This window comes from Phyllostomus hastatus, unplaced genomic scaffold, assembly GCF_019186645.2.
Source record: "Phyllostomus hastatus isolate PE091 unplaced genomic scaffold, TTU_PhHast_1.1 phas_scaffold_345, whole genome shotgun sequence".
In the NCBI taxonomy this organism is placed as follows: Eukaryota; Metazoa; Chordata; class Mammalia; order Chiroptera; family Phyllostomidae; genus Phyllostomus; species Phyllostomus hastatus.
Genome location: NW_025334024.1, coordinates 28,770,106 through 28,796,656, shown reverse-complemented (window position 1 = coordinate 28,796,656; position 26,551 = coordinate 28,770,106). Strand labels below are relative to the sequence as shown.

At 58.4% G+C, this 26,551-nt stretch overlaps 2 protein-coding genes across 12 annotated transcripts in view; one reads left to right on the top strand and one right to left on the bottom strand.

The window, feature by feature from the left end:
* The window catches only part of ADCY7 (adenylate cyclase 7), a 46,005-nt gene extending 42,383 nt beyond the window's left edge, over positions 1–3,622 (top strand). For 8 of the 9 annotated variants that reach the window (XM_045818365.1, XM_045818369.1, XM_045818367.1 and 5 more), the window contains 5 exons: positions 444–590; positions 955–1,059; positions 1,346–1,460; positions 1,803–1,927; positions 2,106–3,622. In XM_045818365.1, coding sequence (XP_045674321.1) covers positions 444–590; positions 955–1,059; positions 1,346–1,460; positions 1,803–1,927; positions 2,106–2,252 — 639 coding nt within the window. In that variant the 3' untranslated portion in view covers positions 2,253–3,622. Of the gene's footprint in view, positions 1–443; positions 591–954; positions 1,060–1,345; positions 1,461–1,802; positions 1,928–2,094 lie in introns of all 9 variants that reach the window. The other variant, XM_045818372.1, reaches the window with a different exon arrangement.
* Positions 3,623–4,414: 792 nt separating this feature from the next.
* BRD7 (bromodomain containing 7) overlaps positions 4,415–26,551 on the bottom strand; it is a 35,932-nt gene continuing 13,795 nt past the window's right edge. The window contains exons 4-17 of one of the 3 annotated variants that reach the window (XM_045818373.1): positions 26,287–26,344; positions 22,914–23,058; positions 17,598–17,708; positions 13,419–13,603; positions 12,445–12,568; positions 11,753–11,828; positions 9,440–9,547; positions 8,941–9,079; positions 8,477–8,588; positions 7,144–7,200; positions 5,481–5,619; positions 5,091–5,234; positions 4,831–4,974; positions 4,415–4,597 (exon numbers count right to left, since the gene is read on the bottom strand). In XM_045818373.1, coding sequence (XP_045674329.1) covers positions 4,536–4,597; positions 4,831–4,974; positions 5,091–5,234; positions 5,481–5,619; positions 7,144–7,200; positions 8,477–8,588; positions 8,941–9,079; positions 9,440–9,547; positions 11,753–11,828; positions 12,445–12,568; positions 13,419–13,603; positions 17,598–17,708; positions 22,914–23,058; positions 26,287–26,344 — 1,604 coding nt within the window. In that variant the 3' untranslated portion in view covers positions 4,415–4,535. The remainder of the gene's footprint in view (positions 4,598–4,830; positions 4,975–5,090; positions 5,235–5,480; positions 5,620–7,143; positions 7,201–8,476; positions 8,589–8,940; positions 9,080–9,439; positions 9,548–11,752; positions 11,829–12,444; positions 12,569–13,418; positions 13,604–17,597; positions 17,709–22,913; positions 23,059–26,286; positions 26,345–26,551) is intronic. The other 2 variants (XM_045818374.1, XM_045818375.1) reach the window with 2 other exon arrangements.

The following is a 26,551-nucleotide window of genomic DNA, read 5'->3' as shown; positions in this document are numbered from 1 at the left end:
CCTCCCCGTGGGCCTGGGTGGGTGGGACACCCCCCCCCACCGGGCCTCAGGTTCTGCGCCTGGAAACCACGACCCAGGCAGTCGCTGGGCGGGACGGCGCAGGGCTCCGGTGTGGCTGGCGCCCGTGATCTGGGCCACGAGTGACGAAGGCGTGTGTCGCCGCCAGTCCCCAGCAGCCGTGTCACGGAGGACCCGCCTCCTGACCGCTGCCTTCCCCCCGGGGGTTCCCAGCCCCGCGCCGCAGACTCAGGGTGCTTTAGAGCAAAAGGCCAGCCCGAGCCTGCCCCCCATGCCCCCCACCGACTCCGAGAGCCTCTCTGAAGGCCCCACCCCACAGAGGGATCCCTTCCGGGCCGCCAGGCTGAGGACCGCCCCGGGCCTCCCCAGGAGCCCCCTGGGCGAGTCCGGGTGGGCGCCCTGAGGCCTGTCCCCCCCGCCCCCAGGACTGGTACCATCAGTCCTATGACTGCGTCTGCGTCATGTTCGCCTCCGTGCCGGAGTTCAAGGTGTTCTACACAGAGTGCGACGTCAACAAGGAGGGGCTGGAGTGCCTGCGCCTGCTCAACGAGATCATCGCCGACTTCGACGAGGTGCGGCCCCCGCGGGTGGGCGGGTGGGCAGGCAGGGTGTCCTGCGCCCCAGTGGGCAAATGCCTGCTGCCCCCGGTGGCTTTTTGGTTGTTCTGGGTGAGCGGTCAGTCCCTCTGGGACAGGAGGCTGCCTGAGGGTTGCCGGGGGTCCTTGTGGAGCAGTGGCTTACAACCCAGCCTGCGCGGCCGACGGCCCTGAGCAGGTGGCTGCGGAGCAAGAGCCATGGAGAGCGGAAGGGACGGCCAGCCAGCCAGCCAGGGACGGGGGGTGGACGGGAGGCGCAGGGAGGGCTCCAGCCCCCGCAAGAACCTGGGGCAGGCCTGCCTGCTGCGGCTGTCACGGCCCTGCCCCCTCTGTCCCGCAGCTGCTGCTGAAGCCCAAGTTCAGCAGCGTGGAGAAGATCAAGACCATCGGCAGCACCTACATGGCGGCTGCCGGGCTCAGCGGGCCCTCCGGGCAGGAGAACCAGGTACTCGATCTGGGGGCCTGGAGTCCCAGCCCTCAGACCTGTCGTCTCAGCGAGGGTCCCTCCCAGGCCCTGACCTGTGTGTGGGGGGGCCATCAGCAGTGAGGGGGCAGGTCCCGGGCCCCCCGCAAGAGCCTCTGGCACGTCTCTGCGGGCGCAGCATCTCCTGCGGGCCTCGTGCCCACGGGGCGCGGCGGGTCGGGGCTCCCCGAGCGTCCACCGGGCCCGGTCGAGGCAGGAGGACGGGGGTGGCCTGCCGCGGCCCCGGGGACAGCGCTCTGTCCCGCAGGACCTGGAGCGGCAGCGCGCCCACATCGGCATCATGGTGGAGTTCAGCATCGCCCTGATGAGCAAGCTGGACGGCATCAACCGGCACTCCTTCAACTCCTTCCGCCTGCGCGTCGGTGAGGCCCCCGACAGGCTCTGCAGCCCCCCCGCCTCGGTTCAGTCGTGACCCATTCCCGCAGAAAGTGGGCAGCCCCCAGCGTGGGCTGACGGGCCCTGCTCAGAGCCCATGTGCTTTGTTAGATGAGCAGACGCCGGAGTGGTGGACGCGGCCCGGGCTCGGGCCGTGTGCCGCCAGGTCTGCGAAGCAGGCGCTGCGCCGGGCTTGGGGAGCCCGCCCCCGCCTTCCTCTAGCTGCTCTGTGGGTGCTTTCTGGGGTGGGCGGCGGAGTCTGTGCCGCCCCCCCCTGGGAAGCCTGAGGTGCGGTCCCCGAGACCTGACGGCTGGGAACGCCCCTCTAGGCATCAACCACGGGCCTGTGATCGCCGGCGTGATCGGGGCGCGGAAGCCCCAGTACGACATCTGGGGCAACACGGTCAACGTGGCCAGCAGGATGGAGAGCACCGGCGAGCTCGGGAAGATCCAGGTGAGCCCCCGGCCGGGGACGCGCGGCTGCGGAGGACGGGGCTTCTCGGGGGGGATGGCACCTGGGCCTTGGGCTACCGGGAGCCCGGCCGGCGGGTCCTGAGGGAACCCGGATGCACGCCCCCCCGCCCCCGCCGCGGGCGTTCTGCCAGCTTATGGAGGCTTCAGTTTCCTTCCAGGTGACGGAGGAGACGTGCACCATTCTCCAGGGGCTCGGCTACTCCTGCGAATGCCGAGGACTGATCAACGTCAAAGGCAAAGGGGAGCTGAGGACGTACTTCGTCTGCACGGACACCGCCAAGTTCCAGGGGCCCGGCCTGAACTGAGGGCCCGGGGGGCCAGGCACGATCGAGGCCGATGTCCTTCCTGAAAGCCAGCGGATGGGGGACTCGGCCCCACGCCGGTCACGGCCTTCCACGGCCTTGGCCACCACTACCTCCTGACAGACGGCCGTGTGCGGCTCCCTGCCCTTGCACGAGAGGACTTCTCAGACACGTGTGCCGGGGCCCCAGCTTGGGGGGACCACGGAGCCTCCTGATGCACAGCCGGGCGGACCCTCGGAGCTGCTGCTGTCGGGAACGCGACCTCCGGATGGCGGGACGAGGCTCCCTCGAGAGTTCCACGTCCTCCAGACCCTGCCCGCGCACACACCCTTGTGGCCGGGGAGCTGCAGGAGCGTCCCCTTTTCCAGGGGCAGGAGGACCAGGAACAGGGGTGTGGGCTGGCGAGGGGGCTGCAGCCCTGTGAGGGGCTCCCGGAGGAGAGTAGCCCAGCGCACACCGTGCTGCCTGCCGTCCGTGCCCGTCTTAGACGGATGCAGCCTTAACCGGGGCCTCACCCTTTCCACGGCCTCTGGGAGGCCAGTCAGTCGCCTCCCCTGCAGCGTGTCACCTGCCCTTCCGGTCGCCGGCAGGAAGCAGGCCGCCACCCCAGCTCTGTGGGATGTGGCGTGGCCCTCACGCCGGACCAGACCACTCGGAGTCTGGCAGTCCGAGGTCTGGTCTAGGGAGCAGCCTCTCGGCCCTCCTCTCGCCACCCATGCACGTCCAAGCTCTGCCTGCAGGCTCCCCGCGCCCCACCTCCACGCTGGGACGCCCTCCTGGCCTCCGGGCCGGGCGGTCGTGCTCAGTGAGGGCACGCAGGAGGCCCCCGCCCGGGCGGCTGGCCGGCCCCCTCTCGGATGCCGAGACCTCCTCGCTCTGACTGAAGGAATTGAGGCAGCTGCAAGAAGCCAGGTCTGTGAGCTTCAACTCTCACTCCAGAGAAGTCAGGTTAGGTTCTGAGGTGAGAACCAGCCAGCCCGCCTCACACAGGTGACTGTCCCCGTGCGGCACCCCCGGAGTTACAGCCGTGCACAAGGGCAGGCGGCTTCAGGTGACACAGGGTCGCAGGTGGGGCGGCTCGGCGTCGAGGGCCGCCTGGGGCTCGTCCTGAGCTGCGGGCGGGCGGGCTGGTGGTGGCACTGAGAGGGCACGTCTGGGCCCCGGAAAGCCGGCGCTCCGGGAAGGCCCCCCACCAGCAGGGCTCAGACGCGCCCCGGGGTGCCGGCCTGCTGCTCCTCTCGCAGTATGCGTGTCTGTTACTTTTTTCCAGCAGCCGAAATCCCGACCTCCCAACCCGGAGTTTAAAAAACAACTGGTTGCCATTATGTATCTTTCTTTATCCCCAGTTAAATTAAAGCACTGTGCTCAAGTAAGATTTTAAGTGTTCGATGTTCAGATCGAAGTCCATAACTGACCGTGAACGTTTTCCAAGCACCGACTCCTCTCTCCACGTGCCGTTGTGTTCTGTGCACGACAGGACAAGCACCTTTCCCTACCACCGGCCTTCCCACGGGCTGAGGACTGGCTTAACGGTTTCGACACAGGTACTCGAGTGGAAAGTCCCCGGCAGCTGCCGGGTTTCTTTGAGAACTTCCTGACGGGGAAAGGGGCCGCCGACGCGCGCGTGCAACGGTGACGACCGCAGAGGCCCGCGTGGGGAAGGGCATGCAGGCCAGGGGGGGTGCTGTGCACTGAGTACTTACAGATCTGTAGCCTTCGTTTCAAAAGACTTTCATTTTTATAAAGCACCGGTGTTCCTACTTGGTTTAGCTTTTCACGTATTAAATCGCCAGCATGGAAACACTGGGTGTCTGGACTTGAAACACTCTCCTGGCCTTCGGGACCTTAGCCCAGTGAAAGCAGACCTGAAGTTCAAGGGCCGACACTGCCCTGTCATCTCGGGGCGGGGGGGTGGGGGCGCTGCGGGCGGCCACGGGCAAAGCCGCAGCCCTCCTCACAGGGGCCACTGTCCGAGCAGCTCGCCAGACGGTCTGGGGCGTCGGGAGTGACCTGGCCTCTCTCACAGGGACTGCAGCGGATGCGGGAAACCGAGCTGCTCTCCCGCGTTCAGGAAAGGTCAAAGGGGATCTGAGCTGCTACGCACCGTCCAGCTTACAGTCCCAGGTTTAGCCTGGTCACCCCACAGAAGTCCAGTCTCTGGAATGTTCCAGTTAATTGTTCCAAAGTTTAATTAAAAACACAATTTACAAATATTCAGTATCTTGTGAAAAGCACTTCCAAGGTAAGGATGAAAAAATATGTACATAATATATAATCAAATACCAGTTAGCTTCCACTCCACTCGGGTCCACCCTCAGCAACAGCAGGCTTTTTCGCTCCTTCGAGATCTGAAACAGAGATACTCCCTTCAGCGCCTTGTCCCCCAGGAGACCAAAGGGCCATGAAGGGGGGCAGCGCTGATGGCCCCCCTCACCGGGGCCGGTGAGGACGGTGTGCATCCTCAGAGGCTCGCTGGGCCCTTTCTGCAGCGGCGGGAGACCTTCAGCTCTGTGGACACACCGGACGGGGGCCGAGAGCCGTCCACGCCCGACCACCGCCCCCGACACGGCCGGGCACGCACCTTCCGTCAGGTCCACCAGGCTGCCCCCCGCGACGGGGCAGGGGACAGAGATGCCCATGGCCTTCCGAACCCCGTACGTGCTGACGACGTCGCCTGGCGTCACTTGCTGTGCGAGCTCTTTAAGGTTGTTGGTCACCTGCTCAGCTGAAAGGAAGCAGATGAAAATGAATGCAGCTTCTTCAGGGACCAAGGGTGCAGATACCACGGCTCCAGCACCCCCTCTCCCCACTTGGTGCCCCTCCATCGGAGGGGCCGCCTACCGAGATGCAGCTCCCTGTAGGAGGGGCCCAGGAGGCAGATGGTGTTGGGGGGCGGCCTGGTGCTCAGGCGCTCGTTCTGGGCTTCCTGGAGCTCCCGGAGCAGCCTGGTGGTCTCGTCCAGCTTCCTCTGGAACACCTCGGCTTCTGGGGGGCACAAGGGCGCAAGGAAGCTCGCACACCTGCCGCTCCGTCCGCAGCGGCCCAGGCCTGTGGGCTTCAGGACGCACCAGTCGCCCCGCCCCGCCCCGCTGAGACCGCCACCGCAGACATGCCTGCTGTCCCTGCAGCCTGGCCAGGGGTCGCCAGCCCCGTGAGTCTGTCCGGCGGGGACAGCAGGCCCCGACTACCATGTCAGGTGGAACCCCTCCCAAGCCCTCCAGAGACACTCACCTTCAGAGTCAAAAACTTCAGCCGGAGCGCCAAAGCTGGCTACCGCTTCCAGCGCCGCGAGCCTGTCCTGGCTGCCGGCGTCCAGCCGCCCCGCCGGCTCCACCTCTGCGACCTGCTTTGGAGAGAGGAGGCCGGGTCGCTGGAGCCGGCCGGTCGGGCCTGAGAGCTCAGTCAGACGGCCTGTGTCCACAGGCCCTGCTGTTCCACCGGTTCACTTTGTGGCCACAACTCAGTGCCTATGAAAGTGTCCTTCCAGAACACCCGAGAAATGCCATCCCCAAAGCCCGGCAAAAAAGGCGTCCACGAATCCACCGTGCTCGTAAGGTGATGCATGGCGTGTCTCACCCAAGCTGCACCACCTGCTTCCCCACGCCAGCCACTTGGCATATGCGGTGACAGCGGCCTGGGGCAGCCGCCACTGTGACCAGGCCTCCCGTCCCCCAGGCCCACGCTCGCGTAGGCCCCTCCGGCCCCTGTCCCCCCTGCACGGAAGACCCTCCCCGGGCGTCCTCCGTGCCCCAGAGACGGGCTGTCAGTGCTGCGGGGCAGAAACAAGACCCAGGGAAGGGTGGAGTTTTAATTCTGGAACCGTAAGATCGTTTCCGTAACTTCAGTGCTGCTGCTTAGGAACAGACCACCAGGAACCAGAGCCAGCGGGCCCGCCAGACGCCGGCACTGCGCTCCGTCTCTCCGCCGGCACACGGGCCGCGGCGTGCGGCCCCCACCCTTCCGGCCCTTTTCCTCTGTCCTCAGCTCCCTCTCTCCCTCTCTCGTGCGTGCCCCTCCCCCACTGAGCACGCGACCTTGTGGGAAGGACACGGTTTTGTCACCGCCGCCTGCACCGTCTCCTCCGGCTCGCACGTCTTCGGGTGTTCTGTGCTCCCAGTGAAGGGCTTCCTTAGGCCCCAGGTCCTCCGTGTCCCCGTTTTCCCCACTCAGCTCCCCAACGTGTCTCCCTCCTGTCCCCTCAGGTTACTGACAGCCCTAAGGTCACAAGTGACAGGCACCAGCCTTCTGTTCCTACCTTAACTGCGGGTCTTCCCCGAGGCCCTGCCCTCTGCCCGCGCCCTGATCCCGTGCCCCCTCCCTCCCCCCCGACAGCCCCTCCCACACCGGAAACCAGCCAGCACTGCCACCCTGCTCCACGGGTGCTGGGCTCCGCATGGAGCTCTCCACCGCATGGCCTCAGTCTCTTCCTTCCTGTCCCTTATGCTGGGGTTTTTGTTTTTTTTTTGGCTTGGACAAGCCCCACGGCTCCTCACCGGCCCCTCCCTCCAGCCCTCTCTGGCACACACCATGGTGCCCTGTGCGCTGGGGGAGACCGTGACTTCTTAGGGCTGCACACGACCCTGGCACTCGGGCCTCCCCCCAGGTCCTGCGGGCACCCACTTTGGGAGCTCTGCCGTGCGAGGAGGCCCATCTGTGCACCCAGACCCAGGCCACTGGCACCGCCCGGGAGGGGATGTATCCTCAGCCTCCCAGCGCTGGTTCCCCAACCCAAGCCGCCACCTGCCTCCCGCGCCGGCCGCCACCACACTGTCGGCAGGGAGACAGCCCCCCGCCCCCGTCCCACTGGGTCCTCGGTGGTCTCCTTTCCCCGCTCCACCCTCCACTCTTAGCTTACTCTCCACTCAAATGTCTTTCAGAGAGAACAGTCAGTCACCTCTGCTTCCTTCGCTGTGTCAGGTGTCCTCGTCTGGCCGTCCTCTTCGGGCGGTGCCTGTGAGGGCAGAGACCACTCTGTGTTAGACGGTGCAGACAAAGGCAAGTGTCAAGGAAAGAAACAGCCAGAGTCTCACGGCAAGAGAAAAGGAGTAAGAACATGGATTATGGGAACATAATCTTCAGAGCAAAAAAATCAGATACAGTTACTGGCATTTTGAGAGTGCGAGGCGAGCGCGCCCACTGCTAACGACCTCACGGTGGGGGACAGCCTGCCGCTGCCCGGCTCAGAGGCCGCCCTCCGCAGCCCGAGCGCCCAGAGAAAGGCGGTCCGCTCTCCCGGCAGGCCACTCCCAGGGGGCGCGCGCAGGGGCTCCGGGCCGCCCCCGGGGACAGAGGCGCGCGCCCGGACGGGGAACGCCGCCGTCCCCAGCCAGGCCCCGGCCGCAGGGACCAGGCAGACACGGGACGGGCGGCTGCGGTGCGCTCCCGAGCCAGGAGCGGCATCCTCTCGTGTGGAAAGGGGGCGCTGTGACTCACTTAACTGAGCCCCAACGTTCACATCCTTAGAGGTGACTTACTTCCCAGAGTGGACTCTGAGGACCCCTGTTAGTTAGGTCGGAGAGAGGAGGACGTGTAAGCGTGACACACGTCGCTGCGCTGGCCAAACGAACGCTACGCGGCTTGCGCACGAGCCCCTTGGCCCCTGGGGGAGCTGATGGGCGGGCGCGGCGAGAACGCCGTCAGACCCAGCGTGGGACGCGGCTCCTGCGCACGTGCCCGCAGCGGTGCTGGCGGGGCCCACGGGGCTGCCCCCGCTCCGCTGGCAGGCGCAGCAAGGGCAGAGGACGAGGTGACTCCAGCCACGGCCACCAGGAAGTCACGACCCCTGTGAGACGCAGGGTCCTCTGGGCTGACGGGGACAGGCTGGAGACCAGCTCCCCTCGCCGGCAGGGGGAACATCTCGCCGTCCCGACCTTGGAGCCCAGCCTCCAGCGCACCCCCGACTGGGGACTCTGTCTGTCCCACTGGGCTGGGGCGGGCTCCCAAGTGCCACTGGAAGACAGTGATGAGGACGCAAACCCCGCTTCCGTGTCCTCGGGCCCAGGCCCAGGGGATGGCGACAGTCCCTGGGCCTCGGGTGCTGGTGCCCGCACTGCCCGTTTCCGTTCACTGTCCCCCGCCCACGGCCCCGGCCCTGCCTGGGCCATCTCCTCGGGACACCCACCGGGGCTCAGCGGCCACACCAGTCAGTCCCGAGGTTGCACAACACTGCGTGAGTGACGCTCGAGCGCTGACGATAAACGACCCTGTTTCTTCAGAAGCATTCTTACCGCCTCCAGCTCCTGCAGGGCTCTGGAATGGCCTCCTTTAGTTAAAACATCCAGTAAGCTGTCTGCCATGACGTACGGGTAATCTTGGCATGTGGCCAGAAACTCGTGGACACTAAAGAGAGAGTGGGGAAAGTCAGCGGTGTCCAGAGCATGACGTCCAGCGGCCCACCAGGCCCGCTCCCGCCCCTGCAGCCACATGCTCGTCCCCCAGGCTCAGACTCCCCGGGAGAGAACCACACAGTGCCCACAGGGCAGTGAGGTGAGCCGCTGGGGGCGGGGCAGAGGGCAGTGAGGGGCGGTCCTGGGGCTCCGGCCCCGGCCCTGCTTCCTCCCTCAGGGCATCTGGCCCACCCAGAGCCTCCACCCCCATGCAGCCTCTCCCCCCAGCCACACCCTCCAGGCACTGGAGTGCGGATCCGTGCAGCAGGCGAGCTAGGCACTCAGAACACCGAGGGGCGACTCACCTGAAGTCGCTGGAAACGTCCGAGTCGTCGTCCCCGTAGGTGGAGTAGATGAGGTCGGAGTCGTCCTTGCTGATGTTGGCAAACGTGGAATCGTAGTGAGGTGCATAGGAACTGTAGGGCCCGTAGTTCAGGTACAGCACTGTGGGCCAAGGGCGAACACTTTACCGTTTACTGCCCTGCGTCGCCCGTGCGCCAGCCCAGCCCAGCCCCCGCTGCTGCTGCTGCGGGAGGGGCTGCTCCCGCCCGGCCCGCTCCCGCGCCCACTGGGGTGCAGCCTGAGGCCGACGTCCCCCCGACAGACGTCCCGAGTCGCTGCTCCAGGGCCTTCTCCCCCACAACGGGAGAGGGGATGGAGCGAGACTCGTTTTGAACATTAATGTGTAATTTTTCAGTTTTTTTCTGAATTTAGTAAAATGGCTAAATAATTAACGTGGCAAAAACACCAGCGAGAGAGCCGGCGAAGGGAACAGCACGGGGTCGCGGCCCGGGGGCGCCTCACCTGGGGTCGCCCTGTTCCTCTTGTCCTCCTTGAACCCCTGCAGCGTGTTCACCCCGGACTGCAGCCGGCCCGTGGTCATGCCCAGCCGCACGGGGCAGTAGCCGGGCTCTGGAACGCAAGGCCGCGCGGTGAGACGGGCGCCGTGGGGAGGCTGGCCGCGCGGCGCCCTGCCCGGAGCTGGCGCACGCAGCCCCACGCCACCTGCCTGCCTGACGCGCTGGGGGGGGGGCCTTGCCGTCGCCCCCACTTCCACGGTAAGGAAACCTGAGCTTGGACAGGCAGGCCGGTGGCCAGGACCCAAACCTGGCCGTCCTCATCACACTCCCCTGCCCCAGGATTCTCACAGTCACCCTGCACCGCACCCAGAACCGCGGCTGAGAAGTGGGACCTCCGCCTGTGACGACGAAGCCAGCCAGCCAGGGGGAACGGCCGGTGAGAGGCCGAGAGGGGGACGGCCTCAGGGCCAGCGCGCACAAGACCCCGGGAGGGAGCGTGCGCAGTGAGGAGCGGCCCCTGAGGACGTGGCCCCCGGACTCGGGCGGAGCAGCCCGGCTGCCGGAGCGCCGGCCCGACGCACCGAGGTGGCGGGTTCTAGCCCCGGTCGGGGCACACGCAAGACTCAGCCAGTGAGTGCACCAGCGAGTGGAACAACAAACTGGTGTCTCTCCCTCGTAAAAGGTCAGTAACGGCGTGACCTCCACACGCCAGGAACCAGCCCCCGGGATGACACCGGGCTCTTCAACGAGCAGAACGGTGCCAGGAGGAGACTCGGTCTCTGGCTGCACCCACGGGTGCACCCTCCTCGACTGGAGTCCTGGCCTTCGCACCGTGAGCACCCTGCCCCAGCGGCTCCGAGAAACGTCTGGGCCGCCCCCTCCCCTCTCTCAGGGAGCGGCCCTGTGCTGGTGTCCCAACAGGCACTGGCCCCTCCTCCTTAAACCAGGAGCGGGCCGGGGGCGGGGGGGCCCATGCCAGCTCCACCGGTTTGCTGGTGTCCAGAGGGCCAGGGCGCAGAGCCCGGTCACAGGGGAGGAAGGGGCGGTCTTGCAGTGGCACCTCGGTCCAGTCGGCTGCCTCTCCTGGGACCGAGTATCTCCAGTGCCACGCCAGAAAGAGCCATGTTCTCTCCATCTAGTGGCAGTTTCCTTGGCCAGAGACCCCCCTCTCCCCGCCCCTGCATGAGACACTCACATGCAAGCATGGAGCTCCGCTGTAAGGATGCAGCTGCAGCGCCCCGCACCCTGACCTGAGGGAGAGGCCCCCGGGAGAGGCCCCTCGGGCGCGCTTCCAGGGCAGAGGCCAGCGAGCACCAGCACGAGCTGGCGGCCCTCCGCCTCCACCGCTCTGGGCTCTCCCTGCCCCCGGGTTTTCTCACCTGGCCCCCCCTCCCCTGCCCACCTCTTTGGGGTCAAGCTAACCATCACCTGGCTGAGGAAGCTTTCTCGGACCTGGAGACACCAGGAAGGCGTAGCTGCTCCATCCCTTTGTGGCCTGACCCACGAGGGGTCTGGGGGTGCCACCCTCTCCCCACCCCACAGAGCGGAGGGGAGGGGACGGGCGTCCCCATCTGTCCCCTGCAGCACCCCAGCCCCGCCCCCGGGCCCCGAGACGGCACCTCGCCCCTAGTGAACAGTGAACACTGGAGACTTTCCTGAAGCCAGGAGTTCTGTCGTCCCTCACTCTGGTGTCCCCATCTCTCTGACGGCAGTTTGGAAAGGGAGACTGGTACAACGAACCGACACTCGCACACCTGCTCATCACGCACGGGACGGTTCCCCTCGACAAACGACCGGCAGCCCCTGCTTCACTCACTCCGCATTTCAGGACACCCCACCCTCCCGCACTGCTTCCGGCCAGACGTCGCCCGGGAAGACGACGACACGGCTGGAGTCACAAAGCGGTGACTCCCGACCTTCACAAGCGTCCTCCCGATCCCAGAGAGAGACCGTGCTGTCGGGCCCGTGTCCTCCTGTCCCCACGGAGCAGCCATACGGCAGCACACACACTCCTGGGGCCGCTGAGGGGGCTGTGCAGCTGGGGTCACAACCGGGGGCTCTGAGATGCCCGTGGAAGTGACCCAGAGCAGAGACCACGGGCCCTCAGAGCCAGGGCTCTGCATTCCCAGAAGACCCGCCCCCGGAATGCTCCTTCAGGGCACGGGAAAGCCAGGCAGCTGTCAACCGAGACTCGCGCTGCAGGCTGAGTTCTCTGCAGACCACGCGATAGCCGGAGTGCCCCCCACCCAGGCCTGCCGCCCCCCCCCCGCCCCCTGCAGAGGGGATGTTCACCCATGGCCGCCTTCCCAGAACCCACCTCCTACTACGGGGTCCGCCGGGTGCAGAAGGCCCAGCGTCGTCGTCCCGTCTGGCTTTCTCCTTTCAAACTCGCACTGCAACGACCCGAAGCATTCACACGGCATCAGTGGTTCTGCACGTATCATGCGTGTGTGTGTGTGTGTGTGTGTACGCACGCGCATGGATGGCCCTAGAAGCCTCACTACGTCCACACCCACGATGCGGGGGCTGTCCGCCGCACTGCACTCGGGGCACGGCTCCCACACCGGCCTGCAGACACACGGTGCCGACGGGCGGGAAGACGAGGACTCGGAAAACCTCGGCATCGGAAAGAGCGCCGTGGGTCCTGCAGGCCTCCTCGTGCGGCCCGCGCAGCTCAGGGGACATGGAAGGCCAGGAGGGGGTGGCCTGCCTGAAGGCACGTGTGAACCCTGGTTTTAAAACCAGCGTGTGAAACGTCATTTCAGAAGACCACAGCATAAATGTTTTCTTGTAAGCTTAAAACAAAGCACGTGGTTCATCTTCCAATCTCAGAACACGTCAACCTCACTAAAGCCCCAGCACTAGAGGGCGACACTGAGCAGGGAGCTCACCCCGAGGGCCGTGCGGGGGCTCCGAGGCAGGTGCCGGCCGGGGCACACGGGCGTCGAAGCACGAGCGCCCGCCCGCACCGCCCGACTCGGGGCCGGGAAGGGAGGGGACGCCCGTCACCTGACTGTGCGCCAGCCGCCGGGTCAGCTTCCCTCCGGACTCCCTCACGATGCGGTCGATCTGCTCCTGCTCTCTCTCCAGGTTCTGGCCCCTTGCCCTGTCTTCGGGCGCGTCCCTGTCCTTCCTGGAAGCACACACATGGCCGCTGAGCGCGGGAGGCCAGGTGGGGACGTCGGAAAGAGCCCCCACCACGAACGCAGCAGGAGCAGGAGCAGGACGCGCGGGCCCAATCTGACCCCCTGGGAAGGGCCGGCGCCCCAGGGAGAGGCGCCCCGGGTTGGTCAGCTCGCCCCCTGCCTGTGGGCGCAGAGCCCTTTACCCCGAAGAACCTGGGTCTCCGCACACCCACAATTTCAAACGACTTCTGCCGGGAACGTACTTTGAAGGCAGAGAGAAGTTCAAGTTTGACTTTTCAAATTAAAAATAAACACACATTTACAATGTATAAACCTTCGAGACAAAAACTTGTCCCAAGGTTCCGTTCTTTGCACCGTGACCGCCGGGCGTCAGCGCGAGGGGCTGGTCCTGCCGGCTGCTGCCCCGAGGGGCTGTGGGAAGTCACCGCTCCCCCCACTGCCAGCTTCTAGAGGGGGACACGCCCCCGTCTCCTCGAGGCGTCCTTACCGGCTCTCTCTATGGAATGCGGTAATAAGCACACGTTTCCCCTGAACAAACACTTCCTTTTAAACAGACTGCACTGAGTCCCTATTAAACAGACTGCACTGAGTCCCTAAAGACAGCTGACTGGTTCCAAACTGGTTTCCTAAGAGCGCATGCCAGGGACCGTCTCTGCACCGCACCCAGAGACGCCCACAGCGCCGTGTGAGAGGAGGGTGCCACGCCCAAACCCACCCACTAGGGGCCGAGGAGCGCCCAGGCCCCAGGGCGGGCACTGGGTCACAACACCCCCCCGCCCCCCCCCCACCGCCAAGCTGGAGAAAGACCGCCCGGCCGCAAGGCTGCGGGCGCTTTACTTCTTGTTCTCCTTGCCGGGGCTCCGGAAGGCCTGGGGCTCTGCCTCGCCCGCGTCCTCCCGGTCCGCCGGCCAGCAGCCGCTGTCCTCCCCGCCCTGCGAGGCGTCTGCTCTGTCCTGCTGCTTCCGGCTCTTCTGCAGGTCTGCCATGAACTCTATGCTCTGCTTCAGGCTCTGAATTCTCTCCTGAAAACGTTCAAGAACACTGTTATTGCACGGCTGTCATTCATTTTTAAAGCCACGCACCGCGTTTCTCCCGAGAGCTTGCCCTTCCCTCGTGGTTAACTCCCGAAGAAAACCAGTGGAGTGTCGTTACACCGACGGTACTGTGTTTAGGGACCGGGTCCGAGTTCACCCCTTCAGTGCAGAAGACTCAATCCCCGGCACAGGAGAATGCTTCACAAGTCCGCTGCGTCGCTGGGACGCTCACGGAAGCGGGCGTATGTACAAAGACTAAACGTTCTTTGTGGTGCTAAGTTTCTAACAAGTCAAATTTGGTTTAGTAGCACATCAGCATTTTCTACTTAACAGAATGGCTTATCGTTTGAATTGTGGGAACTAACAGGGTCTTAAACCCCACAGCACGTGAAGTCTCCTTATATTCCGCACCCTAGGGCGGCCGGTGGTGGCCAGAGCCGCTGGGACCACGCCACGCTTCGAGACCTGGAGGCGGCGAGCGCGGCTCCTTTCTCAGAGTGCGCAGCAGCGGCTCTTCTCGCTGACGGAGTCTGGTTTCTGTTTCGTGAAGCCCGTGCCTGACGCCCCGCCACCCTGGTGGGCTGTGGGGTTGTGTGGCGGCCGGGGCCCGAGGGCCCGACGGCCGGGAGGCCGGTCTGCTCAGGGTCGCATAGCAACAGCAGCGAAGCCTTCCGCAGATCAACAGGAACTGGGGACCAGAGGGCATTCAGATAAGAGCGGCGCGGCCCAGAAACGCCACGTGACCCCTCCGAGGTCGCCTCAGAAGCAGGCCTTCGAGCAGGACTCGCCCGCCGGGACTGCCAGCGGCACGGGTCGTGAGAGCCCCGAGAACACGAGCTCGTTATTTTTACCGAGCTTTCATTTTAAAGTCGTCTTAGAAGTACTCAAGTGATGCGTTTGGTTCTAGGCAGAGACGTGGGTGGAGGAGAGAGCCAGAGCCTTGCTGACGCACTATCTGGCGAGGAGCGGGGTTGGCAGCTTTGTTGCCCGGCGTTGCCCTAAGCGCTGTGCGTGTTAGCCACCTGGGGCTTCGCCAGATACCTGGGCACCGGAACGCTTTTCACTTAGTACATGACAAGCATTCCCCCTCCATATCACTAAACAGTCTTCACAGTGCTTTTAATAACCCTGTAGTCATTCATCCTATTTTATGTACCACAATTTAGTTAATAACCTCCCATCAGACGTTTAGATTATTTCAAAGTTTCCACCATTACAAACACACGTCTCATGAAGATTATTGTAAATAATCGAAGAATCTAAAACTCTCTCTTTAGGATAAATTCCTAAAAATGGAAACACAAGGTCAAAGGTAATTAAGTATTTTCCAGGATTTGATATTTCCTGCAGACTGCCTTTCAGAAAAGCAGTATCGATTTCTATGTTACTGTCTGAAAATTTCTACGAGTCCTTGTCAAATAGTGTAATTTGACTATTAAAAACATGTCTTATTTGAATGCATACTTAAAAAATAGCAGGGAACGTGACTATTTCTGTAACTGTCACCAGCCACGTGTGTTCCTTGGGGACTGTCCCAAGGCCATCTCTCGCCACTCTCCACCGCCAGCACCCGACTCGGCCGGCACCCTGTGAACTCCCAGGGGGGCGGGGCACCAACTTCTCCCCAAGCTTTTCATTCCCGCCCCAGAATTCACAAAGCAGAACCCCAGCAAGAACATGTGGGGTATTTTGTTTTTTGGTAACATAACATGCACAAAATTAAAATAATTCATTTTAGAGAAATTTTCAATATTTTGACACAAGTAATGGAAAAAAAAGTTGAGTTAACTTTACTTTGAAAGCAATGACTTTCTTTTTTGGTAATTGTCTCCAAATCAGCACACTGTTTACCAGCCCCCAGTTTTACAACGTAAGTGACGGCCTCGCTGACGCCCCACCGGAGAGCTTACCTGCACACCAGGGAGCTGGGGCTCCCGCCATCCCGGCTCCCAGATCACGGGGAGAGAGCTCGGCTGCACAGCGGGGCGCCGACAGCCAGGACTTGCACCCCAGCAGGTCCACCTCCAAATCCGCTGCGCTACAAACAGTGCCACTTGTGCTGCTCCGTCCGTGTCAGCACGGAGCGGCACCCTCATGCTTATTAACGATCGAAAGAATCACTACGTGTGCCCGTTCCTTACGAAAGCGAGGTGGGCGGGTCAGCGCGCGCGAGAGAGAGGGAGAGAGAGAGAGAGAGAGAGAGAGAGAGAGAGGGAGAGAGAGGGAGAGGGAGAGGGAGAGAGAGAGAGAGTGTGTGTGTGTGTCTAGAAAAATAACGGAGGGCCGCTCTACAACCTTTGCACAGAGCACTCAAGACAATGACCTTTTAAAAGACACCGTTCACGGAGGGCACGCTGGGCTGTCCCGGGAACACTGCTACTTGAGGAATTAACTCAGAAGGTCTAAATTTAAACATTTAAAATCACCGTGGTAAGCAAGGAAGGATCCCTCCCATCTTGGGTGGGGAGCACAGTCAACAGGAAGCTAGCACAGAGGACGGGCAGGGTGCCCCAACAGGAAGGGGTTTGAAAAAAGGAAGACAACAGAGACAGAAAAGGGAAAGCGGAGAAGACACTCGATTTCCCACGCCTCCTACCACCCCACCCCCCGCGGAACCCAGGGGACACTGGGCTCTCCTGCAGTCACCCCCACGACGGGGTGCGGAGGGACGGACGGTGAGTGGAGGCAACGGCAGCCGCGGCGCATCGAGCGGACGGACCGGCTCTGGAAGCGCTCTCCCTGTGAGCCACGTCCCCTCCCACAGACCCAGCGCACACTGGGGGGGGACCAGGGGTCGCAGTCACCTTCACACACAGGAGCGACCGGCACCCGCAGGTTTTGACACCTGGACTACGGCTCGCTCTGTACCCTAGGCCTTTCTGCCGAGACGGGGACGGACATTTCCCATTCCGTCGTCGCCTCTCCTGGCTTGCACAGGACGGGCAGCTGGCCTGCACCCGTCTCCCGAGCCTCCAGGAGAGGACGGGGAGGGACGCTGTCTGAACACTAGGGGGGAGCGTGAGAAGTGTCTCCAGTCCAGATGGTCTCCTTTCTCCCGCCGGGTGGGTCCAAGAACCTCTCGGAGCCCAGCACGGACACGCAGACACGCGCACACCCAGGCGACCGTGAACGTGAAGCTGACCCAGATGGTCCCATCAACGCTGGAAAACCACGTGCAGCTGTGACTCACCCCTGCTGTCCTGAAACTCCCCTGGGCCTGAGCTCATGCTCTTCATTCTGCTGCGGGGAGGCGCCGGCCCTGTCTCCGGTCTCTTCCCGTCCCACACGGCGCGGAGTGGACCCTCAAACACGTGCCCTGTCCTGGGAGCCCCCTTCTTCTCCGGTACAGATCACCTCGGTTCACCGCCCCTCCCTGGGGGACCAGGGCCTCGCCCCCGAGGGCCCCACACCACCTTCTGCCCCCACCTACAGCAGGTCCGGAGCATGCAGTCTCGAAGAGGCGCCTGCGCCCCGGCGCCCATCCCTCCCGCCCAGAACGCCCCTCCAGGCCCAGAGCTCGTCCTCCAGGGAGGGCGGGCCTGCTCCCGAGCTGCGGGGCCGCCGACAGTTCCCGGGTGGTCCCCGCGCTGCACCAGAACTTCAGGCCCAACGCGACAGACAGCTCCCCTCCCAAGAGGTTTCACAATTCACCCCCTCAGTCTTATCCTGGAACCTTATCCTAGAATCCCAGTGGATGTTTCTTTCACAGCAAATACCTGGTGAGTATCAATTCGAGGGCCTCATGTAAATAATTACAAGCGAATACCAGTATTTATTCGTATCATTTCCAAAGAAGAACCTTCCTGCTGAATTTTCTCCTCTGTATCACTACATTTTTTTTCCGTGCGCTATTTCAACTTTAACCGGACCTGCCTGTAATACAACAAACCAGTTCTGAACCGGGTCTGTACCACTGTGACCAGAACACAAAGGAATATGCATTTCTTAATAACTATTACTTACGGCAAAGAATTTTCTTTACCTGGCTAAGAATTTTCATTCCTGAGTGCAACAGCTTCTTTGCGGCTTTGTAGTAAATGGTCTCCGGCTTGTTGTAGATCATAGCATTAGTGCACATGAGTTTGAAGTGGTCCTGCGGAGAGAACAGCGAGGGGGGCACGCATTAAAACGAAACAAAGGGCCCTTCTTCCCTGTTTTGGAACTATACGGGTCTTCAAAAATTAACAACAAAAAACCCTGCCCCCTTCTTTCCCTGTTCATCAGACATTAATAGCAATTTACTAAGTTTTAAGACTCACAAACAAAACAAATACTGCTAGACTGATTTAAATATCCTACATTCTTTTCCAAATTCTGAAACTTTTCATAACTGTATATAAACTTCACTTGTAGTTTTTATATTACATTTTATTGAGTATGCGATCAGAGTTGTGCTGACTTTTCCCTCTTGCACCCCCTCCACCCAGCACCCCCACTCCCTCAGGCAGTCCCCCCACCGTGGTTCACGTCCACGGGTCCTGCGTGTAAGTTCCTTGGCTGCTCCATTTCCTGTGCTGTACTTGACGCCCCCAAGGCTGTCCTGTACCCCCGTGGGTGCTTCTTAGTGCCTTCACCTCTGCACCCCTCCCCCACACCCCTCCCATCTGGCAACCATCCAAACGCTCTCTGTATCCATGATTCTGTCCGTTCTTGTTTGACTAGTTTGTTTAGATCCAATTGTCAATACATTTGTGTTTTTGCCATTTTACTGTTCACAGTTTTGATCTTCTTTTCCTTAAGTAAGTCCCTTTAACATTTCATGTAATAATGGTTTGGTGATGATGAACTCCTGTAGTTTTTTCTCGTCTGGGAAGCTCTTGATGTGCCCTTCAATTTTAAACGGTAGCTTTGCTGGTTTGAGAGCAGTCTTGGCTGGAAGTCCCTGCTTTTCGCAACTTTGAATATTTCTCGCCAATTCCTTCTTGCCTATAAAGTTTGAGAAATCAGCTGACAGTCTTATGGCAACTTCCCTGTAGGTAACTGACTTCTTTTCTCCTGCTGCTTTTAAGATCCTCTCTTTATCTTTAACCTTTGGCATTCTAATTATGATGCGTCTTGGAGTGGGCCTTTTTGCATCCATCTTGTTTGAGACTCTGTGCTTCCTGGACCTGCATGTCTATTTCCTTCACCAAATTAGGGAAGTTTTCTTTCACTATTTTTTCAAATAAACTTTAAATTTCTTGCTCTTTCTCTTCTCTTTCTGGCACCTCTAGGAAGTTGTCCCGGAGGCTGCTTATACTATCTTCATTTTGGGGGATTCTTTTCTCTTGGTTGCTCTTTGATTCCCTGTTCCATACCACTGATCTGAATCTCAGCTCCATCCACTCTGTTGTTTCCCTGTGAGCTGTTCTTTCTTTCAATTGGTGAATCCTTCATTTGGGTCTTTTTTATGCTGCTGAGGTCCTAAGTTCCTCGAGCAGCCTTATAACCAATGTTTTGAACTCTGCATCTGATAGATTGCTTCGTTCCATTTCATTTAGTTTTTTCTGGAGTTTTCATCTGTTCTTTCATTTGGGCCATGTTTGTCTCCTCGTTTTGGCAGGCTCCCTGTGTTTGTTTCACTGTATTAGGTGGAGCTGCTGTGACGGTCTTTGCCTTGTGGCCCAACGTGGGAGGTGTCCTGCAGGGTGCGGTGGCACAGCCTCCCCTACCTATCCCCCAGGCTGGGCGCTCCAGGTGCGCCCTCCTCTTACCGTTGAGACCTGGTTGCTGTCAGCAGATCCACTGGAGAGATTTACCCAGCCCAGCCAGCTGCAAGGGTTGGCTGGGACCACTGACCACAGCCTCCACCCATCTGATCCTGGAGGTTCAGCTGTGTAGGGGCAGGGTGGTGGCGCTCCAATGTGGTCTGTAGCTGTCCATTGGGTGTGCTGGCCCTGGGGCTTCCCAGGTGGTCCAGGCCAAGGTCAGCCCCACTTGTTTTGCCTGGAGACCCCCCCACCCCCTTCCTGAGCTGTAAAGCAACCTGAGATGGCTGCTACTTGTGCTGGGCTTGGAGAGACCCAGGTGAAGCCAGGCTGTGAATCAGTCCTGTGCCTGGGGCTCACTGAGACCAGCTGCTGCCTATCTGAAAGGATTTAGGAAGCTGTTAAGCAAGAGGCAAGACCAGCCATTCATACGGAAAAGCGGCTTGGGCGGGCCCTTAAACTGAGTGGGGCGGAGCCTCTGGGGCTCTCCAAGGCAGGTCACGGTTTTCGCCAGGTTGATGGAGTCTCAGAAATGGCACCAGCCTGCCGGCTCTGTGGAGGGAGGATTTATAAAAAGGAGAATGGCCTCTGCTCGCCTTGGTGCCAGACACTTCAGCTCCTCCTTTTATGCCACTGGTGCCTTTCAAATGGCTGCCCCAGTGCTGTAGCTCGGAGGAAGTGAGTCTGAGGAGGTGAGTCCCTGTGTGGGTTTTTTAAGAGGAACTGCTTGGGGCTCTAGCAGTTTCTTCCACCAACTCAATCCCCGCTGGATTTTGTGACATTGTGGGGACTTATCTTCCTGGCACTGGAATGCTGGTCTGGGGGGCCTGGTGTGGGGCTGGGACTCCTTGCTCGGGAGATATCCTTCCCAAATTTTTATCCACCACAGGTGGGTGAGGGACCGGCCTGTTCTGTGTCTGCGCCCCTCCTACCAGTCTGGACGGATGTGGTTTCTTTAATTCTGCAGTCATACTTCCATTCAACCCGATTTCTGACGGTTCTGAGCGATGGTTGTTCTATATTTTAATTGTAATTTTAATGTGGCTGTGCGAGGAGGGGAGCTGTATCTGCCTGTCCTGCCATCTTGACCAGAAGCCCCCCATAACTGTATGTAAACTGTAGATACCAAGATGAGAATTTTAGTCTTACTGCACAAAAAGAAACTATCATATATTTAATAGAGTACTCTTGACTGAGTAGCTAATCTAATTAGATATATCACTCTTGGTTTTATAAAATATCCGAAGTTTCCATTTATTTATGAATTAAATATTTTGTTTCAGGTCTTGACTGAAACCTGGGAACAGTGAGTGCTAAGTTACCACAACTGATCCCACTAAATCCAAATTACCTGAGCAAAAATGTTACAACATTTACACTGATTTTCTTTTAGCTGTTTGGGTGCTACTATAAGCTAAACATAATTTGCAGAATGTTGCGAAAACCGTGCCAGTGTGAAATAAACCACACAACTCAAAGAGCTAAAACACAGGAACGGAGTAGCCGAATTACCCAGCGGCACTTTGGTCTGAACGTCGGAGCACACAGATGTGCTGGGGAAGGCAACCCCACAGCATATTTTCACGGTGAAGTAATTTTTACTCTGTGGAAATGTGAGAGTAATTATGCCAGGGCCTTACTAAGTTAAAATGATAAAAACCAAACAAAATAAGAATCTGATTCCCCCAAACGAACTCTCCCCAACCCAACCCTTTAAAGCCGCTGCTTCCTCAGCGCCGACCACCGAGAACACTGCCTGGAACCGGACCAGGTGGACCGAGCGTTGTGTGACAGCACATGGAGAAGCCTGACTCCGGGGTCACAGCTGGTGCTGAACTCAAAGTGGACGAGTCCACATGGACCTCCGGCCCTGGCCAAGTCGCTAACCAGCCGGGGCTGCTCCAGGCCCTGCATCTCTCACGCGATCACCGCCAGGGGCCCGTGCACACGCACACAGGCCTTTTCATGTGACGGCAGCAGGTTCCCAGCCCCCCAGGGGCTCGCTCGTGGCTGCCCGAAGGACCACAGGCTAAGCTGGCACGGATGTTCTGAAAAGCTTCCTCCATCCACTAGGAGTTATTAAATGTATACTTGGGGGAAGGAGAGGCAGGTGAGAGCTGGATTACCCACCCCCCCCCACCCGGGGGCTGATCTGGCACGGCACCTGCACAGGCCGCGGGGCACGGCCGTCCTGTGCCAGGCGTCCCTGGGCTCTTTTGCACGGGCACCTGGTCATCCGAAAAGCTGGGTGACCTTTCTGCATACTTTCCATGTAATTAAAAAATATCTCCAACAGCCTAATGAGCTGGATGAGCTAGTAAATATTACTTTGGGTTACTGAAAAAAAAAAAAATGCAGTAATGTAGAAAATTCCAAAGAGTTTAAAAATACTTGTTCATTTCCATTATGATCGGCCTGAACCATTCGCCCAAAAACACTTAGGGGCACACTGCTTCCTCCTCCTGTCACCACGAGGGGAAGATCAGAGGAGAACTGTTCACAAAAGGAAGAAAAAAACAAAACTGTTAAGATTTTTTCCATTAAGCAATAATAAAGTCAGAAATATGCTGAAATAAACAGTTCTAGCCTAATTCTCACCAGATGAAAAACTGGGGAAAATTTCCATCTCTCAACACACGAGAACGTAATGCCAGTTCCTCAGAGTAGGGGAATGTTATCTATACATTCAGACGGACAGTAAAGACAGAATTAGATCGTGGTGTTACTCATAAATCTCAGCTGATTGACATGTGGGTGAAAAAAAGAGCAAGTAAATGCTGTTCACTGTCTCGTTTTCCTTCGTAACTGACCAGAGCCCCACCCTTAGGTCAGGGGGACACGACCATGTGCCGGCAAAAAAAATAAAGGCGACCAGGCATCTATCCACACAAGTTCAGTTTGGGGTCGTTTGGTACAAATCCAATTTGAAAGCACGTGGTGGTTTTTTCTGTGGAAGATTAAAAAATGAAGTATCACCTCTCAAACCAACATATACCAAGAATATGTAAAGACAGAAAAAACTTCAACTATAACATTAGGCATATACATAATTTTGGTGGCTTGTAGTTTCTTGCAAGTTTCTCAGTTTCTCCCTTTTAAAATGGAAAGGGATGTGCTCAACAAATACTGCCCACGTGAATGAACTTGGGGAGCAACTGACTTCCATCAAACTAGAAAGTGTAATTAAACCTCTGTTTAGTATTTCTGGATAAGCCAATTTATTCTCTATTTCAAAAGATATGCACACCTTAGATGTCTAGGAAAAAACTACTCTAACTAAATTTCATTGAAGTATCAATTTTACCTGTATTGATCTGAAATTAAAAATCAAGTATCTTTTCAAGACCTCCAACATAATAAAAGAACAGATAGCTTAATTCATCTGATTTTGTATCTGCAAGCTTAAAAATGTTTTCAAAGACAAAAATACACAAGAATTTTTGTATTAAAATAAACAATTGTTTGCAAAACAAGAGCCCCCTCAGAAAGATCACGCACACCTGACACGCAGGTCTCTCCCTTCGGAGCCCACGCCTGAGTGAGGGAAGACACGCAGCTGGTGTCGCAGTTCCCACTCGCCCCACCACCGCAGCACACACTGCTGCCGCTACCTTCAGCTCCTCTATGGACTGGTAGTCGTTGTTCTTGATCTTCTCTCTCATGGTGCTGAAGTCCATGGGGTGTTTGATGATCATGGAGTAGCCGGGGGCGATAAAATCAGTCACAGGAAATGAAAAGAAAGCACTTGGGTCTTTTCTGTGAAGAGATAAAAAAATGTAATTGTATCTCTACTACAAACACATCTAGGGGTCTAGGAGCAGAAGTCAGAGAGATGTAGAAAGAATCTGTAGTATGCTAACATGTTTTCCACTGAACATTGAAGGAATAATTTTACAGACTGATAACTAATTAATAACATAGTTAAGGTGTTTTACACACTAATTGTACTCTTAAAGTCGCACCTGCTGCACAGGGAAAAATGAAACAAATACAGGGCCTAACCGACCAGCGTACTGGCCTTCGTGAGACCGGTACTGCGCGTTTTCACCAGCCGCAGGGGCAGGGGCAGGGGCAGGGGCAGAGGCAGTGACGACGGGCCCACACGCGCAGCCTTTCCCAGGGGTTTCTACCTACAGGCTCCGACTCCTGGGGGGCCGCACGGTGACCGTGTCCCTGTGAGCAAATGCATTTTCTGAGTCAATGGATGTGACTGCTATTGTGTCTATGTCGGGGGGAGGGCCTGGGGGGACTATTTAAAAAACTGACGTTGGGAAGGCCCTCATGGCTGTGCATGACAATCATTAGAGGAACTTTATAAAAAATTCAATGTATGATCCAAAAATTTATATGAAGCCAAAAAAAGACCCCAAGTAGCTCAACAATCTTGAGAAAGAAGAAGAAAGTTGGAAGTATCACACCACCTGGTATCAGACTATACTACAAAGCCAGTGTAATCAAAATGGCCTGGTACTGGCATAAGAACAGACACACAGACCAACGGCACAGAACAGAGAGCCCAGAAATAAGCCCTGTCTCTATGGTCAATCGCTATTTGACAAAGGGGGCACGAGCCCACAGTGGTGTAAAGACAGCCTCTTCAATAAACAGTGCTGGGAAAGCCGGACAGACACGTGCAGACAAGCAGGACCGCGTCAAGGGGAAGAGCTGCCGCCCAGCTCAAGAAAACCACCAGCAAGTGAAAAGAGGACCCGCTGTGTGGTAGAGCGTGTCTGCTAGTGACAAGTGTGATGAGGGGCTCATCTCCAACATACACGAAGGACTTACATACCAGGAAGACAACCCAATTAGCAAACGGCAAAGGACCTGAACAGACACTTCCAAAGAGGACATACAGGTGGCCGACAGACAGGAAAAGATGCTCCGTGTCACTAGAGGCATGCGAACTAAACCCACAACGAGCCATCACCTCCCACCGGCCGGAGCGCTGCAGACCAGCAGACCGGCGCCGGCGAGGACGCGGGAGAGGGCGCCACCGTGCACGGTCAGTGGGAGCGCAGACGGCGCGGCCACCATGGGGAGCAGCAGAGTCTCCTCAGAAAACAAAAACGGAACGGCCTCCTGACCCGGTGACCCTACTCCTGGCAGCACATCCTGAGAGCCCCAGAGCACCGACTGGAGAGCACACACGTACCCCGGGGACACAGCAACATCACTCACAACAGGCAAGATCCGGGGACAGCCCGAGGGCCCACCAGCACACTTCTACAACAGAATGCGACGTGGCCGCACACTCAAGTTCTCTTGCTCCGAATAACCACGACAATCAATGCGGCCTAAACAATCCGGACAGCCCCAACCTGGGGCGCGTGCCTACCCCTCACCAGGCCCCACAGCCGGGGCCCGACGCGTGTGACGTCTCTGCTCAGAGGGGGTGAGGACCCCGGCCCGGCGGTCAGGCCCTCCGCCCCGGGCCGCAGGTCTGACGGGAGACAGCTGGGAGGGGACCTGGGTCCACGTGAGCCCGCCTCTGCTCTTCCCAGCGTGGTGCCCAGGCAGCGAGCCCAGACGGGGACGCGGACACGCAGGAACACCCAGTCCGGAGCCCGCGCATGCGGCCACCCACAGCTGTCCCTGCGAAGACCACCACGGCGTCGCTGCAGGACCTCCCCAGAGCAGGCTGCCTGCGCCCCGAGAACTGGCCACCGGGCCGACCGAGGACGGCCCCCCCCCGGCGGTCGGGGACGCTCCTTGCCAGCACCGGGGCCCGACCCACCCAGCCACCGCGGCCGCTCAGAGCTGTGCGGCCTGGACTGAGACACGATCTTGAACAGATTCCTTTCAAGGCGACGTTTTTAACTCACATTCCAGCCTTTCGAGAAAATTAAAAGGCCGCCAAAGCTCTGGAGTCACACGTTCCAATTCAGTTGGGCTGTCCAGGACTCACCCGCTCACCCTTGTGGGACAAGGGAGGAACTATTTACTCGCGTGTAAAGACCTGAGATGAAATGTTTTCAACTACTCCGTAAAGCCACAAAGGGGGAGAGGCCACCAACTTGCGACCGGAACCGCCCGCAGAGACGAACAGGTGAGGAACACGGACCGCGTCGCAGGGGCGGCCGGCCCGCGGCCCGCAGGCAGGCCAGCGCGGCTCCGACGGCAGCCGACACAAAACCGCACATCTGCCTAAGACACCACGAGGCCTCTTCGTGATTGCGTGTGGCAGTGTGTTTAACACGTGGCCCAGGACAACTCTTCTCCTTCCAGGGTGGCCCAGGGACGCCAAAGGCTGGACACCCTGCTAGTGGTTTCATCTTTAAACACGGCTCGTGGCGCGCTCTGGGGTCCACACTGAAGCACAGGACAGCGAGAGGGAGGCTCCCCGTGAGAACGCGGGCCCTGCACCCACGAGCCCTCTGCCAGCACGGTCACTGTCTTTCAGCGGAAAACCACAATTCTGAGCAAAGAAACGTATCAAAGTAAGTATTTCACTAAGGACTGAGTTATTCTTTTCCCTTTTAAGAACTTAACATTAGCTTAATCTAGACACTGTAACTTTGAGAACACATTTCTGCGTTTAAGAAGGTCACAGATCCTATTTATAGTATTCTGTCGCTTCTCCCAGACTTGGTCATTGTTGGACTTGCACAGCACGATAAGCATCGCACAAGTATACAAAAGGCATTTTTATCTATTAGCAAAGTGGAAATATCCGTACTGTTTACTTCTGGTCTAAAGCTTTAACATCAGAAGGTACTTCAAATTAGGAAGAAATTTGCCATTAAGAGTATTACGTAACACTCTTCAAGCTGCCAGTGAAAACAAACCAAATAAGAACATCTAACAGCCCGCCTCTCGGAGGCTTCTACTGCCAGGCAAAATATTTGTCATCCACTTTAAAATCAAGTACACTTGGATTTAGGCCACAAAATGCAGCTTTGAATAATCAAAAATAGAAAAGTGGTTTGGACACCATATTTCTCATTTCAATTTCCATGTCATAAAAATACTGGAAAAAACATTTACCTCTGCAACTGTCTCATCAGTTGATTCAAAGCTTCTTGAAGGGGTGTCTGTTCTACTTCTAGAGCAAAGAAGAAAGGAAAAGAGTGTTTTGAAAAGGAAGACACTAGGTAGTATTATTTAGCTTATTTTACTTCTATACGACATCTCATATCCATTACTAAGTAGCTCACGAAGAAATTCCATTTATTTTACGAATAAGTATGAGTTCAAACTGAAGCTAATTTAAAGCTCTTCCATGTCGGAAAAACGAGAAACTTAAAAATTC